The 17686-nt window shown below is 42.8% G+C and overlaps 1 protein-coding gene across 3 annotated transcripts in view; it reads left to right on the top strand.

Moving 5' to 3' along the window:
- Nucleotides 1-17686, top strand: part of LOC106577124 (attractin-like protein 1) — a 350240-nt gene that overhangs the window by 192066 nt on the left and 140488 nt on the right. For all 3 annotated transcript variants that reach the window (XM_014154877.3, XM_014154875.3, XM_014154874.3), the window contains one exon: nt 9850-9911. In XM_014154877.3, coding sequence (XP_014010352.1) covers nt 9850-9911 — 62 coding nt within the window. The remainder of the gene's footprint in view (nt 1-9849; nt 9912-17686) is intronic.

The raw sequence follows: 17686 nt of genomic DNA, 5'->3' as shown, positions 1-17686 counted from the left end.
GTCATGTCGCACGATGGTCCCAAGGGAACGTTCTCTGGGGGACCTTTTAAATAGTTCTCTGTCTGTCCCAGGGACATTTTTTGAACGTTGTGTCATGGTCCCCTGAACGTTACTTGGGACATTGCATCAAGGTCCCCTGGAGATTTTGTCTAGTTCGCAGTTTGTCCCGGAGACGTCCCAGAGGATGTTGCCAGGACATTCTTGGGACGTTGTGTCATGGTCCCCTGGAGGTTTTGTCTAGTTCCTGGCTTGTCCCGGGGATGTCCCTGAAGACTTTTTTTGGAAGTTCTTGGAACGTTGCGTCATGGTCCCCTGGAGGTTTGTCCTGGGGACGTCCCCGAGAACATTTTTGGGACGTTCTTGGGATGTTTAAAAGTTAATATTCTCTTAACTCATAATCAAATAATGTTGTTGACTCGTCGGATACACTTATTGGTGGCCAAAGGAATTGTAGAATAAACACTTAAAAGCCCCACCTCAAACAAACCATTTAAAAAAATGCTTGTTATTTGCTCAGAGAGTATGATGTCATACTCCTGAGGAGGATAAGCTGGCCAATCAGCGGTCTACTCGCATTAATATTTTTAATGACTAGTATACGCCCACACCATTCTGTTGTTGGGGTTCGCTCACACCATTACAACACAGAAAAGCTGCTTTTTAACTTACTTAATTACCATTTTTTGGAAGGAAAACTATTTAACTCATATTGTAATTAATTGTAGGTCATATTTCTGGAAACACTTGACAGTTACTTTAATGTGGGCCTCTGGGCCTTGGAGACTTATTATTGACTTCAGAGGCTTGTGACTGTCTCTTCCCTCTCTCTCTTGGTTTGGGCTCACTCGTAGCAACTCAAAGAGGTTACTATTCAGCTTTAGAGGGCACTGTCACTCATTACATTCTTAACCTCTGATCGCCAAACAATTATATTCTAGTAGAGAGGGAGTGGAGCTGGAACAGAGGCCTGTGGGATGGGACTGAGTGTGCGTGTGGAAGAATTCCCCTCTGGCTTCATCATCTTATGTGATCTGTGGACAGTCCTCTATTTATTATTAATACAGTTGGCCTGCTATTTATAATATCCATGTTCCTTTTTAGTTATGGTAGGGTAGAAGAAACCACCTATCAACGGAACGTAATTAACATATTTTACATTTACATATTTAAACTGATCTACCATACACCATCAAATGGGCCTTCTCCACCCTGTAAAAAACCTGCAGGCCTGCTGAAAGGGCTCAATCTAGCAAGTTAACATCACTTCCTTTTCCTCAAAGAGCTTCTTAATGAAACAGAGTAAAAGGCAAATGGTTTTGTAAGAGTAAAATTCCACGGGGGAGTGCTGAGATAAAAACGAGTGAGTGCTCTTTTATGTTGAAGGGAATTTGTCCATGCGAGCAGCTTATGTCAGGAGCAGTGATATGGACAATTTGCTCGAGTTCCAGCGCCAACGAGACCTGGCGATAACGCTACCGCTGTACGTCTCCTGCAGAACAGGGCCCGCACCGCTTATCGATTGTTGTTGCTTTCCCGACTGCGGCTGTCATTTGAATGGCCATCCTCGCCAGCGTGCGTCAGCCGGGTGTACTTGAGGGCAGAGTGCATTGACGGCAGACCAAGGCTACAATGTGAGATCACTCTTAATGGCGTGTCCCTCTGGATGAAAATCACCCTTTCTCAATTTTTTTCATTGGGAGGCAATTTCACTAGAAACGTACATGCCAGTAAATCATGGATACCCTTCAGCCGCCAATGTACCCTCAGAGGTATTTTTCAGACATGGCCAGGTTTTTGACCAGTAAAGTGCATGCATTGTTATGTCTTGACTCATCTTTAATGTATAGAAACTAGAATTACCTACCAGAAACATAGTCCCTCTGTGGAACAGCATACATTTCCCCTCTGTTCGAAGTGAGGAGGACATTCAAAATGAACCAACTCATGGCCCTTCTATTAGGTGGATTTCTGCTCTTGGCTTGATGAAAAGAATGGAAAATCTATTTTATGCCTGCAGAATTATCACATTTCTATGAACAACTTCAGCATAGGCACAGACCCTTTTGAGGAGTTGTAGCTGAAGGCAGTAGCTTTGTAATCACAGCAGGCTCAGTGTGGCCCAACACTGAACAGTTGTAGTCATGGCGAGAAGGGGGGAAAAAAAGTGTTGATCATTGGGACTGATGCCAAGTCAAAAAAGCATAGAGGGTGGTTCTGTATACAGCAAATGACAGGTGTTTTTGAGTTAGTTTGTGAACTTAGTTTTGCTTGTGGTGGGGGAGCAGGGGGGACTTGGTCAATCAATCAAATGTATTTACAAAGCCCTTTTTACCTCCAGTTATCACAGTGTTTGTACAAAAACCCAGCCTAAAACCACAGAGAGCAAGCAATGCACATGCTTATCCTTCTAGTTTAATCTGTATGTTTACTGCCATTGTTTGTACCAGACAGGATTTCTTCCACTTAGTCCAGGTAAACTTGGTTAAGCAGGCCACTGATAAACAACATAAAGCAACACATTGTGGAGAACTGTTACATGCCAACACATTAACATGCCATTCAATGTCCGCTGGCATGAGCTAAAACATGAGAAAATCACAGTAGTGAAACAATGTGGGTGGTAAATTTAGTCATGAAACTCCAATACTAATCTTGTAATGGGAGAGAACCTATGGTGCTGCAGCTAAAGCAGTTTGCATCACAGAGAAAAAGTAGTCCCCTTATGTAATGGTTCATAGCAACCACTAGCCTTAGGTAAAGCATTACTATGATTGAGTAATGTCCAGAGAGCCCACTCACCTGGTGTCCCTTGACTGGAACAGGCCCTGATTAGCAGGGAAGGAAGATAATATACAGTACCAGTAAAAGTTTGGATACACTTACTCATTCCTGGGTTTTTCATTATTTTGACTATTTTCTACATTTGTAGAATAATAGTGAAGACATCAAAACTATGAAATAGCGCATATGGAATCATGTAGTAACCAAAACAGTGTTACACAAATCAAAATATATTTTATATTTGAGATTCTTCAAAGTAGCCACCTTGATGACAGCTTTGCACACTCTTGGCATTCTCTCAACCAACTTCATGAGGTAGTCACCTGGAATGCATTTCAATTAACAGGTGTGCCTTGTTAAAAGTTCATTTATGGAATTTCTTTCCTTCTTAATGCGTTTGAGCCAATCAGTTGTGTTGTGAAGAGTTTCTGGACATTTCTGGTCAGGTCTTTGTTTCTGGCCATTTTTGAGCCTGTAATCGAACCCACAAATGCTAATGCTCCAGATACTCAACTAGTCTATTAAAATGATAAACTTGGATTAGCTAACACAACATGTCATTGGAACACAGGAGTGATGGTTGCTGATAATGGGCCTCTATACGCCTATATAGGTATTCCATTCAAAATCAGCCGTTTCCAGCTACAATAGTCATTTACAACATTAACAATGTCTACACTGTATTTCTGAACAATTTTATGTTCTTTTAATGCACAAAAAAATTGCTTTTCTTTCAAAAACAAGGACATTTCTAAGTGACCCCAAACTTTTGAACGGTAGTGTGTGTGTGTGTGTGTGTGTGTGTGTGTGTGTGTGTGTGTGTGTGTGTGTGTGTGTGTGTGTGTGTGTGTGGTGTGTGTGTGTGTGTGTGTGTGTGTGTGTGTGTGTGTGTGTGTGTGTGTGTGTGTGTATATATATATATATATGTGTATATACTGCTCAAAAAAATAAAGGGACCCCTTAAACAACACATCCTAGATCTGAATGAAATAAATAATCTTATTAAATACTTTTTTCTTTACATAGTTGAATGTGCTGACAACAAAATCACACAAAAATAATCAATGGAAATCCAATTTATCAACCCATGGAGGTCTGGATTTGGAGTCACACTCAAAATTAAAGTGGAAAACCACACTACAGGCTGATCCAACTTTGATGTAATGTCCTTAAAACAAGTCAAAATGAGGCTCAGTAGTGTGTGTGGCATCCACGTGTCTGTATGACCTCCCTACAACGCCTGGGCAAGCTCCTGATGAGGTGGCGGATGGTCTCCTGAGGGATCTCCTCCCAGACCTGGACTAAAGCATCCGCCAACTCCTGGACAGTCTGTGGTGCAATGTGACGTTGGTGGATGGAGCGAGACATGATGTCCCAGATGTGCTCAATTGGATTCAGGTCTGGGGAACGGGCGGGCCAGTCCATAGCATCAATGCCTTCCTCTTGCAGGAACTGCTGACACACTCCAGCCACATGAGGTCTAGCATTGTCTTGCATTAGGAGGAACCCAGGGCCAACCGCACTAGCATATGGTCTCACAAGGGGTCTGAGGATCTCATCTCGGTACCTAATGGCAGTCAGGCTACCTCTGGCGAGCACATGGAGGGCTGTGCGGCCCCCCAAAGAAATGCCACCCCACACCATGACTGACCCACCGCCAAACCGGTCATGCTGGAGGATGTTGCAGGCAGCAGAACGTTCTCCACGGCGTCTCCAGACTCTGTCACGTCTGTCACGTGCTCAGTGTGAACCTGCTTTCATCTGTGAAGAGCACAGGGCGCCAGTGGCGAATTTGCCAATTTTGGTGTTCTCTGGCAAATGCCAAATGTTCTGCACGGTGTTGGGCTGTAAGCACAACCCCCACCTGTGGACGTTGGGCCCTCATACCACCCTCATGGAGTCTGTTTCTGACCGTTTGAGCAGACACATGCACATTTGTGGCCTGCTGGAGGTTATTTTGCAGGGCTCTGGCAGTGCTCCTCCTGCTCCTCCTTGCACAAAGGCGGAGGTAGCGGTCCTGCTGCTGGGTTGTTGCCCTCCTACGGCCTCCTCCACGTCTCCTAATGTACTGGCCTGTCTCCTGGTAGCGCCTCCATGCTCTGGACACTACGCTGACAGACACCGCAAACCTTCTTGCCACAGCTCGCATTGATGTGCCATCCTGGATGAGCTGCACTACCTGAGCCACTTGTGTGGGTTGTAGACTCCGTCTCATGCTACCACTAGAGTGAAAGCACCGCCAGCATTCAAAAGTGACCAAAACATCAGCCAGGAAGCATAGGAACTGAGAAGTGGTCTGTGGTCCCCACCTGCAGAACCACTCCTTTATTGGGGGTGTCTTGCTAATTGCCTATAATTTCCACCTGTTGTCTATTCCATTTGCACAACAGCATGTGAAATGTATTGTCAATCAGTGTTGCTTCCTAAGTGGACAGTTTGATTTCACAGAAGTGTGATTGACTTGGAGTTACATTGTGTTGTTTAAGTGTTCCCTTTATTTTTTTGAGCAGTATACACACTACCGTTCATATTCAGACCCCTTCCCTTTTTCTACACTTTGTTACGTTACAGCCTTATTCTAAAATGGTTTTACCCCCCCCCCCCCCCCATAAATCTACACACAATGTCCCATAATGAGAAAGTGAAAACAGGTTTTGAGAAATGTTTGCAAGATATAAAACTGAAATACCATATTTACCGCCTGGCCAAACTGAGCAATTGTTCCTCTGTGGAGATGGGAGAACCTTCTGCAGCACTCCAGCAATCAGGCCTTTATGGTAGAGTGGCCAGACAGAAGCCACTCCTCAATAAAAGGCACATGACAGCCCGCTTGGAGTTTACTAAAAGGCACCTAAAGGACTCTCAGACCATTAGAAACAAGATTCTCTGGTCTGATGAAACCAAGATCAAACTCTTTGGCCTGAATGCCAAGCGTCACGTCTGGAGGAAACCTGGCACCATCCCTACGGTGAAGCATGGTGGTGGAATCATCACACTTTGGGATTGTTTTTCAGCAGCAGGAACTGGGTGACTCGTCAGGATCGAGGAGAGACTTGAAAATAGCTGTGCAGTGACTCTCCCCATCCAACCTGACAGAGCTTGATAGAATCTGCAGAGAAGAATGGGAGAAACTCCCTAAATACAGGCGTGCCAAGAAGACTCGTGGCTGTAATCGCTACTAAAGGTGCTTCATCAAAGTACTGAGTAAAGGGTCTGAATACTCATGTTAATGTGATATAATTTTAATTTTTTTTGTAAATTTGCAAAAATGTCGAAACCTGTTTTTTCTTTTTCATTATGGGGTATTGTGTGTAGATTGATGAGGGGGAACAATCTATTTAATACATTTTAGAATAAGGCTGTAACGTTACAAAATGCAGAAAATGGGACTTTATATAAAGTATAATCTGCATAAAGATTAAGTTTACAGTTTTTAACAGATTGACCAGTGGTGTTTATGTAAATAGTGAAGAGAACAGGTCCCAAAATCGACCCCTGTGGTACAGCTTTATCCACTTCAAGAAATTCTGATCAATCACGATGGCATAAGTTCTGTCACTAAGATAATCATGAAACCATGAATAGAAATCAGAGCTCAGGTCTATCGAGGACAACTTGTTCAATGAAATAGCATGATCAAAAGTATCAATAGCATGATCAACAGTATCAAAAGCTTTTGACAGGTGCACAAACAAAGCAGCGAACAAAGCAGCACATTTAATTTTAATGTGTAAAGTATTGACAAGATCTTTAACAACTAAGTGGTTGCTGTAATAGTGCTACGCCCAGGCCAACGCCCTGATTGGTTTACATTCAAAATACAGAGCAAAGTTGTACATTTACCAAGGATTCAGGAATCTTAGCTAGACAAGGAAGCCTTGAAATGGAGCGATAATGATTAAGATCACTACTATCCCCTCTCTTATGAAGTGACTGCACTAGAGCTGATTTCCATTATTTTTGAATATTTCCTGATAAAAAATTTCAATAAAAAATTTGGGTTATTGAGCTAACAATAATTGACCCTGCACACTTAAGCAGACCAGGACCCAATTGGTCGGCCCCTGTGGATTTCTTGTCTATTGCTTTTTTTTTCTGTAAGTAGCCGAAAAGAAAAGCTTTGAGTATAATATCTCTGATCATTCAGCAAGTTTCCCCTATCAGCATCCAGCCCAATATCATTGCGAATAGGTTTAAAAGATATTTCAAAAAGATACTCTGCTGAAATAAAATGGTGATTTAAATGCATCAATGCATTTTTTTCCTGTAATGAGGCCAGGGTCTGAATTAATTTGTTGTGGCAGAGAAGAGGAAGTAGAATCCTTCAGAGATTTACAGTTTTCCAGAATTTTGTCGGGTTCCCATTACAATCCGATAGAGCGGTTACATAATAATCAGATTTAGCCTTTCTGATTTGTCTTACACAATGATTCCTCAGTTGCTTAAAAGCTTGCCAGTCTGGTCCTAAGCCTGTGTTCCAGGCCTTGACACAAGCATCATCCCTTTTATGAATCACGTCTGATCATCCCGGAGTGTACCAGGCATTCAATCGACCTTTAACCCTTAATTTTTTGAAGGGAGCATGATTAACTACAATAGTATTTAAGACATCTGCAAAAAGGCTTAAAGCTAAATCAGGTTCAGGGATAGCTGCCATAGCTGAAATACAATTAAGGTCACTAAAATAAAGATCATGTATAAAAATAAATAGCCTAATAACTGAAGTTTTTAAAGTTCCTCATTGTGATGACACCAGGCTGATATATAACATATTTTTTTTATTTTTAAATCTCACATTTCTAACAAACAACTGGGCAATGGTCACTAATGTCTTGGGCGAAGACACCAGTAGGAACATATATCTCTGGTGTATTCATTAAAATAAGATCAATCAGATTTGACTTTGAAGGATCTTAAGGGTTGGGCTGTGTAGGCTTAGTAACCAACTGGGTTAGGTTTAGATCATTACACATTTCTGTTAGGTTGTCTGAAGCCTGCATTTCCCAATCATAATCGAGGTCCCCCAGGATATTACCTTCTGATTTAGTAAAAGAAGACAAACTAGTTAACTCCTCAAGGGAGGACGGTAGACCGTGGGAGGACCTTAGACCCCAGTAACAGTTATGGATACATTTTTACCCAGACAAAGGCTTAAGATACTAGCCCCCAAAAAAGGCAATGGAAATGGATTTCAGTAAAGAGACATCAATTATTTTTTATAAAACAAATGGCCACTCCACCACCTCTAACCGGTCTGTCAGGTTTGTACACATTATAACCCTCAGTATTAATATCCGAGTCCAGAGTGTCCCCAGAGATCCAAGTTTCAGTCATTACCATAATGTCCGGATTCATCTGCATAGCCCAGATGAAGATGTAATCCAGTTTAGGAAGTAAGCTCCTAAAGTTCCTATATATCAACCCAAGTCCTTTACGATTTTTAAAGTCACATGGAAACTCCAACTCAAACAAGCTGCGTTCAATAGGCTGTTGCAGGCCCTGTCTGATGGTTGATATTGATATAGTTGGAATGGCTATAAGATTGCATAGAACTGGAACATTTGGTCTGTCCCTATTAGTAATCGGGGAAGGAGTACAAATTGGAATGACTTTTCCAAGGTTAGCACCATAGAGCTTGATGCCGCAGCCAATGCCAATATGAGGAACTCTCAGAATGACCAATGATGGAATGTTATAAACTGACTGGTTGCTATCGCGCAACAGCCCAAGCTGTTCAAGTTTCTGGAATTCACATTTGAACTAAAAGAACTGGGTGAGCAGGACACAGTGGGCTTCTCTTTTGATCTAACAATAGCAGATCTAGGAGTGAAGTTCAAACGAATGGGTACACGATTACAACTGAAACCCCCCCTGACAGTATAGACAACAGTACGACGTTAACGCTTAGAAAGGATGGGAGGTATTACCTGAGCGGGGAAAACAACTTATCTGGTAGAAAACGACCTATGCGACATCGATATTAGTCAAACATTTATTCTACTGTCAAAATGAACTACAAAGTCTAAATAGGAGAAAAAAATCTGTCAGTCTCGTCCAAAACTGAGATTTGCAAAATAATTAGGAAGAAATGCTATGTCACAGAATGAAGGGTACAGTAACAGTTTTCCTTGGGTTGGGTTTATTTAAATCCTACCCACAACTGACAGCACCGAAGTATTCATCAATTCGGAGCGCAGCTGCACTCAACCCGATCGTAATGCACATGGTCAATTAGGTTTGATATTTAGTATCCCTATGGGGCTATTTGGGGACCATCAGTAAATTACACAATGTGCATGGGACAATATTTTAAAATGGCAATAGTGCCAAATTTCAATGACCTAAAAACCTCAAACCAACTATAAATAGTAGAAATGCATATACAAATATTGAAAGCATTTAATAAGATGACTAAATTGTGTGCAACATGAAAATATTGTCCCATTTACATTGTGCAATGAATTGACAGTCCTATCTAGCCCTAGGGATGTGCTATTCAAAGTCGAACCAATTTTCCTACAGTCACTCACCGGCCGGTTGAAGCTAATTGGTGCAAGAAGTTGGCTGGCTTGCTAGCTAGTTCGGGCTACTTCCAGACACAAGACTTGGTTAGAATGTTTCAAGTTATCTAGATGGGTGAGTGACTAACTGTGTGTACTGTTTTGGCAGTGTGAAAGTACAAATGCTTCCCACGTTCGAACACAAACACAAGAGACACCCACATCAAGCACGCCCACAAGACCCAAATCTCGTTCTGTCACATTTCCTTATGAGGAAAATTGAAACGAAGGTTAAATCAGGAATTTCAACCCCCGTTAAAATCTTCTACACATAATTTTTTTATTGATGTTTCGATGATCATTTCACCTCTTGAACTCCTTTGCAGTGTAGTGCTCTTACATGAACTACTGTCTTGAATTCTTCTAACGGAAACTCTGTCTACTTCTGTGTTCTTGTCAACAACATATGTTTTATCACGGTATTATCAATCTGTCCACTGTATGTAACATCTTCAATGTCTTTCCTATCCTTCTCACATACTTCCTTTCTCTGTCCTTCCTCCCGTAGATCGCCTTCTCCCAGCACAACAGCATCATGGACCTGGTGCAGTTTTTCGTCACCTTTTTCAGGTACGTACAATTTAGATCAGTGGTTCTCAATCCTGGTCCTGGGGACCCAAAGAGGTGCACGTTTTTGCCCTAGCACTACACACCTGATTAAAATCAACAACTCCTCATCAGGCTTTGATGATTTGAATCAGGTGTGTAATGCTAGGGCAAAAACAAAAATGTGCACCCCTTTGGTTCCCCAGGACCAGGATTGAGAACCACTGATTTAGATGTGACATTTTCCATGGTAAATCCCTTTGTGCTTAATATAAAAGACAACAGCAGAAAAGTTCTGGAGGATCTGTGTTCCATGTGTGTGAGAGTCGTTTTGCACCATCCACATAATCTTACCTAGTATATATCTAATGAGTGGCTGGAAAGGAACAGACTACAAGATGTAGGATCTTAATGTGATCACTCTTTTGTTGCTGACAATTGCAAATGTGTAGTGTAAACGCAAACTTGTAGTGTATTTGAGTTTTTAAAAGGCTTCTAAAGTCTGTAATTTCCACTTTGAAATTTGACTTGATTTGCCCTAAAGAAAGATGTATCAACCCCTACAAAAATGTCCATTCATTATAATCCACATAATAATGAATATTTCCTGCTGCTACAGGATTATTTTCCTGCTGTAGCAAACTGGCTCAAGATCCCACATCTGTAATTGTCTGCTGTCTCAAGGCTAACTTCTGCCAGTCAAACAGTTTCACTGAATGAGCAGACGGTGTGTTCTGTGAGGGAGTTGTGTGCTGGTGTCCTGAGCCGGACGTGGCTAACCTTTAGGCCACCATACCCAGATGTCATCATTCAGAACCAGTTTGTGGTTCAGTCAAGTTGCTCCAAGAGCTTATTCCACTGTGTCATGTTTCGTATTGGCACGCACACAGTCTCCCTTCTCACTAACTGTCATCTTTAGCAAGCGCCTTTCGAAGCATGCACTTTTTCTTCGCAGATGTAACAGCGGATTTCTAGATATATTGTCACTCTCTGTGTTTGTCCTCTGCTCTTATCATTCCTTGTTACATTTACTGCAGTGATCAGTGATCAAGTGCAGTTATAATTATATCACACTAAGTAGAACCTTCCCTGTGCATCATAGGTCCTGTGTGATGCTTCCAATTGGTAGTAGAAGCAGTATATGTGCCTCCCTGTGTTGCCTCAGTAGATTTTTTAATGTATTTTTTAGTTCACCTTTATTTAACCAGGTAGGCCAGTTGAGAACACGTTCTCATTTACAACTGCCACCTGGCCAAGATGAAGCAAAGCAGTGCGACAAGAACAACAACACAGAGTTACACATAAACAAACGTACAGTCAATAACACAAAAGAAAAATCCATGTACAGTGTTTGCAGATGTAGAAGAGTAGGGAGGTAAGGCAATAAATAGGCCACAAAGCCTAAATAATTACAATTTAGCATCAACACTGGAGTGATAGATGTGCAGATGATGATGTGCAAGTAGAGATAATGGGGTGCAAAAGGATAAATAACAATATGGGGATGAGGTTGTTGGGTGTGCTATTTATTTACAGATGGGCTATGTACAGGTACAGTGATCGGTAAGCTGCTCTGACAGCTGATGCTTAAAGTTAGAGAGGGAGATATGTCTCCAGCTTCAGTGAGTTTTGATAAGAGGCTTTAGGCAAAGGGAAGAAATAGTTCATGTGTCAGAGGGTGTGGCTAAGTTAACATGGTTGTGAATGTGTCTATGTAAATGTAGGTTATGCATGTGAGGGTGCAAGGTCCATTGCATGTTTGTGTCTACATGCCTCGGTGTGTGGGTGCGCGCGCGCCTGTGTGTGTGTGTGTGTGTGTTGGCTGTGCTCCATTGATGTGTATAAAAGCTGAAGTGGCAGGGCGGCAGAGCTGCGTTGCCCCAGTGTGTGAGGAGAGCCCTGCAGGCTGAGGGTACAGCCCACTGACATGATGGAGCTGGCACCACAGAGAGGGAGAGAGAGAAATGGGGGGACGGGGGAGGGAGAGAGAGAGGGGTCGAGAGACAGCGGAAAGGAGGGGAGGGAAAGGGAGATCTATTCCCTCAGAGTTAAATATTCTCAGTGCTTTATGCTGGTTCTCTTGCTCCAATCCTGAGTTAGGACAGTATGCAATCCTAGATTTTACCAGTCATCTTCTGGTTTCAGGTACTCTAACAACAGTTCAGCTGTTTGATCATTTGGCTGTGTTAGTTTGGCCCCTCCTCATGCCTCTCTTGTAGCATCTGTCTTCTGTTTCTCTCTTTGTATATATTCACCTGTTTGAGTGACTCTCTCTGTGTGTCTGGCAAGCTATATATAGTTCTGCAATTATCTTTACTGTACAGTACACCTAGTCTGCCAGTCTGACTCCTTGGGTGTCTGGTGCTGTGTTTGTGTGTGTGACTATGCCACAGTGCCTTCCCATCCTGCCTCCCTGTCACTGTGATTGATATGTTGCCATGGCATTGCTGAACTGAGTGATTTCAGCCAGATAAAGTAGCTGTTGTCTGAGAGGGCCCTTTCAAAATAGACACCTGAGATGACAGCAATAAAGAACTCTCTTGGGAAAAAGAAAGGCGGAGGTGTATGTTTCATGATTAACCACTCATGGTGTGATTGTGGTAACATACAGGAACTCAAGTCCTTTTGTTCACCCGACCTAGAATACCTCACAATCAAATGCCGATCCCCATAACCTCCCGAGATAATTATCTTTGGTCATCATCACAACCGTGTGTATTCACCCTCAAGCCGACACCAAGACAGCTCTCAAGGAACTACACTGGACATTATTCTGAGGGCACATTTATTGTAGCTGGGGACTTTAATAAGCAAATGTAAGGCATCTCGGGCATCAAAAACTCTCGACCATTGCTATTCTCCCTTTCAGGACGGTTACAAGGCCGTCCTCTGCCAGATCACGCCTCCATTCTTCTCCTCCCTTCCTATAGGCTGAAACTCAATTAGGAAGTACCCGTGGTAAGGACTATTCAATGCTGGGTCCCATTATGCCTGGCGAAAACTAAACACTGCATTCCACAGTAAGAACCTCATACTAACGGTCAAGCACGGTGGTGGTAGTGTGATGGTTTGGGGATGCTTGGCTGCCTCAGGATCTGGACGACTTGCCTAAATAGAAGGAAGCATGAATTTTGCTCTGTATCAGAGAATTCTACAGGAGAACTTCAGGCCGTCCGTCTGTGAGCTGAAGCTGAAGTGCAGCTGAGTCATGCAGCAAAACAGTGATCCAAAACACACAATCAAGTCTACATGAAAATGGCAAAAAAGCAACACATTTGAAGTTTTGAAATAGCATATTCAAAGTCCAGACCTAATCCCAATTGAGATGTTGTGGCAGGACTTGAAATGAGCAGCCCACAAACGCCACTGAGTTAAAGCAGTTCTGCATGCAAGAGTGGACCAGAATTCCTCCACAGCGATGTTAGAGACTGATCAGCAACTACAGGAAGCATTTGGTTGCAGTTATTGCAGTTAAAGTTGGCATGGCCAGTTATTGAGTGTAAGGGGGAATTACTTTTTCACACAGGGGAATTTGGTGTATGTAAATTCAGGTTCTCTTGATCCAATATGAGGTTTTGGTTGAAGATCTCATAACATTCCAGACTATTTGCGTTGCCTCCCCCAGCCCCCCCTCTTACGCCACTGCTACTCTCTGTTATTATCTATGCATAGTCACTTTAATAACTCTACCTACATGTCCATATTACCTCAATTACCTCGACTAACCGATGCCCCCGCACATTGACTCTGTACTGGTACGCCCTGTATATAGTCTCGTTATTGTTATTTTACTGCTGCTCTTTAATTACATATTTTTTAAACTGCACTGTTGGTTAGGACTTGTAATCAAGCATTTCACTGGTCTACACCTGTTGTATTCGGCGCATGTGACTTATAAAATTTGATTTGATTCAGTATCAAAAATATGCAAAAATAGGGAAAATCAGAAAGGGAAAAAATACTTTTTCACGGCACTGTATATTTATACTCCTGGACTCCGACATTGCTCGTCCTAATATTTCTATACTTCTTATTTCTTCCATCATTTTACTTTTAGATTTGTAGATATTACTGTACTGTTGGAAGTAGGACACAAGCATTTCGCTACATCCGCGATAACATCTGCTAAATATGTGTATGTGACCAATAAAATGTGATTAGATGTCCCTGCTATAGACATTTTAGCAGCTTATGCCCGTGTTTCTGTCCTCCAGTACCCTCAACAGCACACTTATTCATTGTAGCCCTCAACAAGCACACCTGATTCAACTTGTCAACGAATCATCAAGCCTGTGATGAGTTGAATCAGGTCTGTTGGTCCAGTGCTACAACAAAAATGTGTTCTGTTGGGGGTTCTGGAGGACTGGAGTTGGGGAAACGGGCTTATTTAAGATTTAATGCCAGAGAAGGCGGTGTTTGGAGGATATATTGACACATGGTGTTGTTAGGCCTGAGACAAAGTCGAATTTGAATATTGAAACAATGTTGCAAATGTCGGAGAGACCGACAGCAAGGTTTGTACAAATTTAGACCCACCCGTTGTATAAGTAGCTGAAGACAAGATTTGTTTATCCGTCCTTGGTATTAATAAATGCACTTTATTATTTTGGTTGTCTGAATAAGGAGAAGTTTGAATGAGAAAAGGGTGGGACTAAGGCTGGACACATGAGGGGAAACACTTTCGCTATATTTGCATTATTTGTCATTTAAATCACAGAATCAGCTATCTACAACAGTACATCATGCTTATATTTAACACATGCACGTAGGAGAAAAAAAAACTAAAGTGTGGGAGAAAAGGTTGGAAGGTTCTCACTTCATTTTAACCTCCCACTAGACTCTCAACATGGAGTAGCAATCTAAAGCCTTGCTCACACCGCAGGCCTTAAAGCTCAAGTCAGTTTTGTTTTTCAGATCGGTTTTTAGAATACTGACTAAACAGCAAGTTTTTTATTTTTTTATTTTTTTTATTTCACCTTTATTTAACCAGGTAGGCAAGTTGAGAACAAGTTCTCATGTACAATAGGGCACTGCGTTCATCCACCTCTGGCCTGCTGGCCCCCCTACCTCTGCGGAAGCACAGTTCCCGCACAGCCCAGTCAAAACTGTTCGCTGCTCTGGCACCCCAATGGTGGAACAAGCTCCCTCACAACGCCAGGACAGCGGAGTCAATCACCACCTTCCGGAGACACCTGAAACCCCACCTCTTTAAGGAATACCTGGGATAGGATATAGTAATCCTTCTAACCCCCCCCCCCCCCAAAAAAAAAGATATAGATGTACTATTGTAAAGTGGTTGTTCCACTGGATATCTTAAGGTGAATGCACCAATTTGTAAGTCGCTCTGGATAAGAGCGTCTGCTAAATGATGTAAATGTACAATTGCGACCTGGCCAAGATAAAGCAAAGCAGTTCGACACATACAACAACACAGAGTTACACATGGAGTAAAACAAACATACAGTCAATAATACAGTAGAAAAATAAGTCTATATAAAATGTGAGCAAATGAGGTGAGATAAGGGAGGTAAAGGCAAAAAAGGCCATGGTGGCAAAGTAAATACAATATAGCAAGTAAAACACTGGAATGGTAGATTTGCAGTGGAAGAAAGTGCAAAGTAGAAATAGAAATAATGGGGTGCAAAGGAGCAAAATAAATAAATAAATACAGTTTGGGAAGAGGTAGTTATAGGCTAAATTATAGATGGGCTATGTGCAGTGATCTGTGAGCTGCTCTGACAGCTGGTGCTTAAAGCTAGTGAGGGAGTGTTTCCAGTTTCAGAGATTTTTGTAGTTGTCCAGTCATTGGCAGCAGAGAACTGGAAGGAGAGACGGCCAAAGGAGGAATTGGCTTTGGGAGTGACCGTAGAGATATACCTGCTGGAGCGTGTGCTACAGGTGGGTGCTGCTATAGTGACCAGTGAGCGGAGATAAGGGGGACTTTACCTAGCAGGGTCTTGTAGATGACCTGGAGCCAGTGGGGTTTGGCGACGAGTATGACGCGAGGGCCAGCCAACGAGAGCGTACAGGTCGCAGTGGTGGGTAGTATATGGGGCTTTGGTGACAAAACGGATGGCACTGTGATAGACTGCATCCAGTTTATTGAGTAGGGTATTGGAGGCTATTTTGTAAATGACATTGCCGAAGTCAGTTTAACGAGGGTATGTTTGGCAGCATGAGTGAAGGATGCTTTGTTGTGAAATAGGAAGCCAATTCTAGATTTAACTTTGGATTGGAGATGTTTGATGTGAGTCTGGAAGGAGAGCTTACAGTCTAACCAGACACCTAGGTATTTGTAGTTGTCCACATATTCTAAGTCAGAACCGTCCAGAGTAGTGATGCTGGACGGGCGGGCAGGTGCAGGCAGCGATCGGTTGAAGAGCATGCAGTTAGTTTTACTTGTATTTAAGAGCAGTTGGAGTCCACGGAAGGAGAGTTGTATGGCATTGAAGCTCGTCTGGAGGGTTGTTAACACAGTGTCCAAAGAAGGGCCAGAAGTATACAGAATGGTGTTGTCTGCGTAGAGGTGGATCAGAGACTCACCAGCAGCAAGAGCGACATCATTGATGTACACAGAGAAAGAGTTGTCCCAAGAATTGAACCCTGTGGCACCCCCATAGAGACTACCAGAGGCCTGGACAACAGGCCCTCCGATTTGACACATTGAACTCTATCAGAGAAGTAGTTGGTGAACCAGGCGAGGCAATCATTTGAGAAACCAAGGCTATTGAGTCTGCCGATGAGGATGTGGTGATTTGACAGAGTCGAAAGCCTTGGCCAGGTAAATGAATACGGTAGCACAGTATTGTTTCTTATCGATGGCGGTTACGATATCGTTTAGGACCTGAGCGTGGCTGAGGTGCACCCATGACCAGCTCTGAAACCAGATTGCATTGCAGAGAAGTTGCGGTGGGATTCGAAATGGTCGGTAATCTTTTTGTTGACTTGGCTTTTGAAGACCTTAGAAAGGCAGGGTAGGATAGATATAGGTCTGTAGCAGTTTGCGTCAAGAGTGTCCCCTCCTTTGAAGAGGGGGATGACAGCAGCTGCTTTCCAATCTTTTGGAATATCAGACGACACGAAAGAGAGGTTGAACAGGCTAGTAATAGGAGTTGCAACAATTTCGGCAGATAATTTTAGAAAGAAAGGGTCCAGATTGTCTAGCCTGGCTGATTTGTAGGGGTCCAGATTTTGCAGCTCTTTCAGAACATCAGCTGACTGGATTTGGGAGAAGTAGAAATGGGGAAGGCTTGGGCGAGTAGCTGTGGGGGGTGCAGTGCTGTTGACCGCGGTAGGGGTAGCCAGGTGGAAAGCATGGCCAGCCGTAGAAAAATGCTTATTGAAATTCTCAATTATAATGGATTTATCAGAGGTGACTGAGTTTCCTATCCTCAGTGCAGTGGGCAGCTGGGAGGAGGTGTTCTTATTCTCCATGGACGTTACAGTGTCCCAGAACTTTTTTGAGTTTGTGTTGCAGGAAGCAAATTTCTGCTTGAAAAAAGCTAGCCTTGGCTTTTCTAACTGCCTGTGTATATTGGTTTCTAACTTCCCTGAAAAGTTGCATATCACGGGGACTGTTCGATGTTAATGCAGAACGCCACAGGATGTTTTTGTGTTGGTTAAGGGCAGTCAGGTCTGGAGAGAACCAAGGGCTATATCTGTTCCTGGTTCTAAATTTCTTGAATGGGGCATCCTTATTTAAGATGGTGAGGAAGGCATTTTTTTAAATAACCAGGCATCCTCTACTGACGGGATGAGGTCAATTTCCTTCCAGGATACCCGGGCCAGGTTGATTAGAA

This window comes from Salmo salar, chromosome 18, assembly GCF_965601325.2.
Source record: "Salmo salar chromosome 18, fSalSal1, whole genome shotgun sequence".
NCBI classification, from domain to species: domain Eukaryota; kingdom Metazoa; phylum Chordata; class Actinopteri; order Salmoniformes; family Salmonidae; genus Salmo; species Salmo salar.
This window is presented reverse-complemented; position numbering and strand designations above follow the sequence as displayed.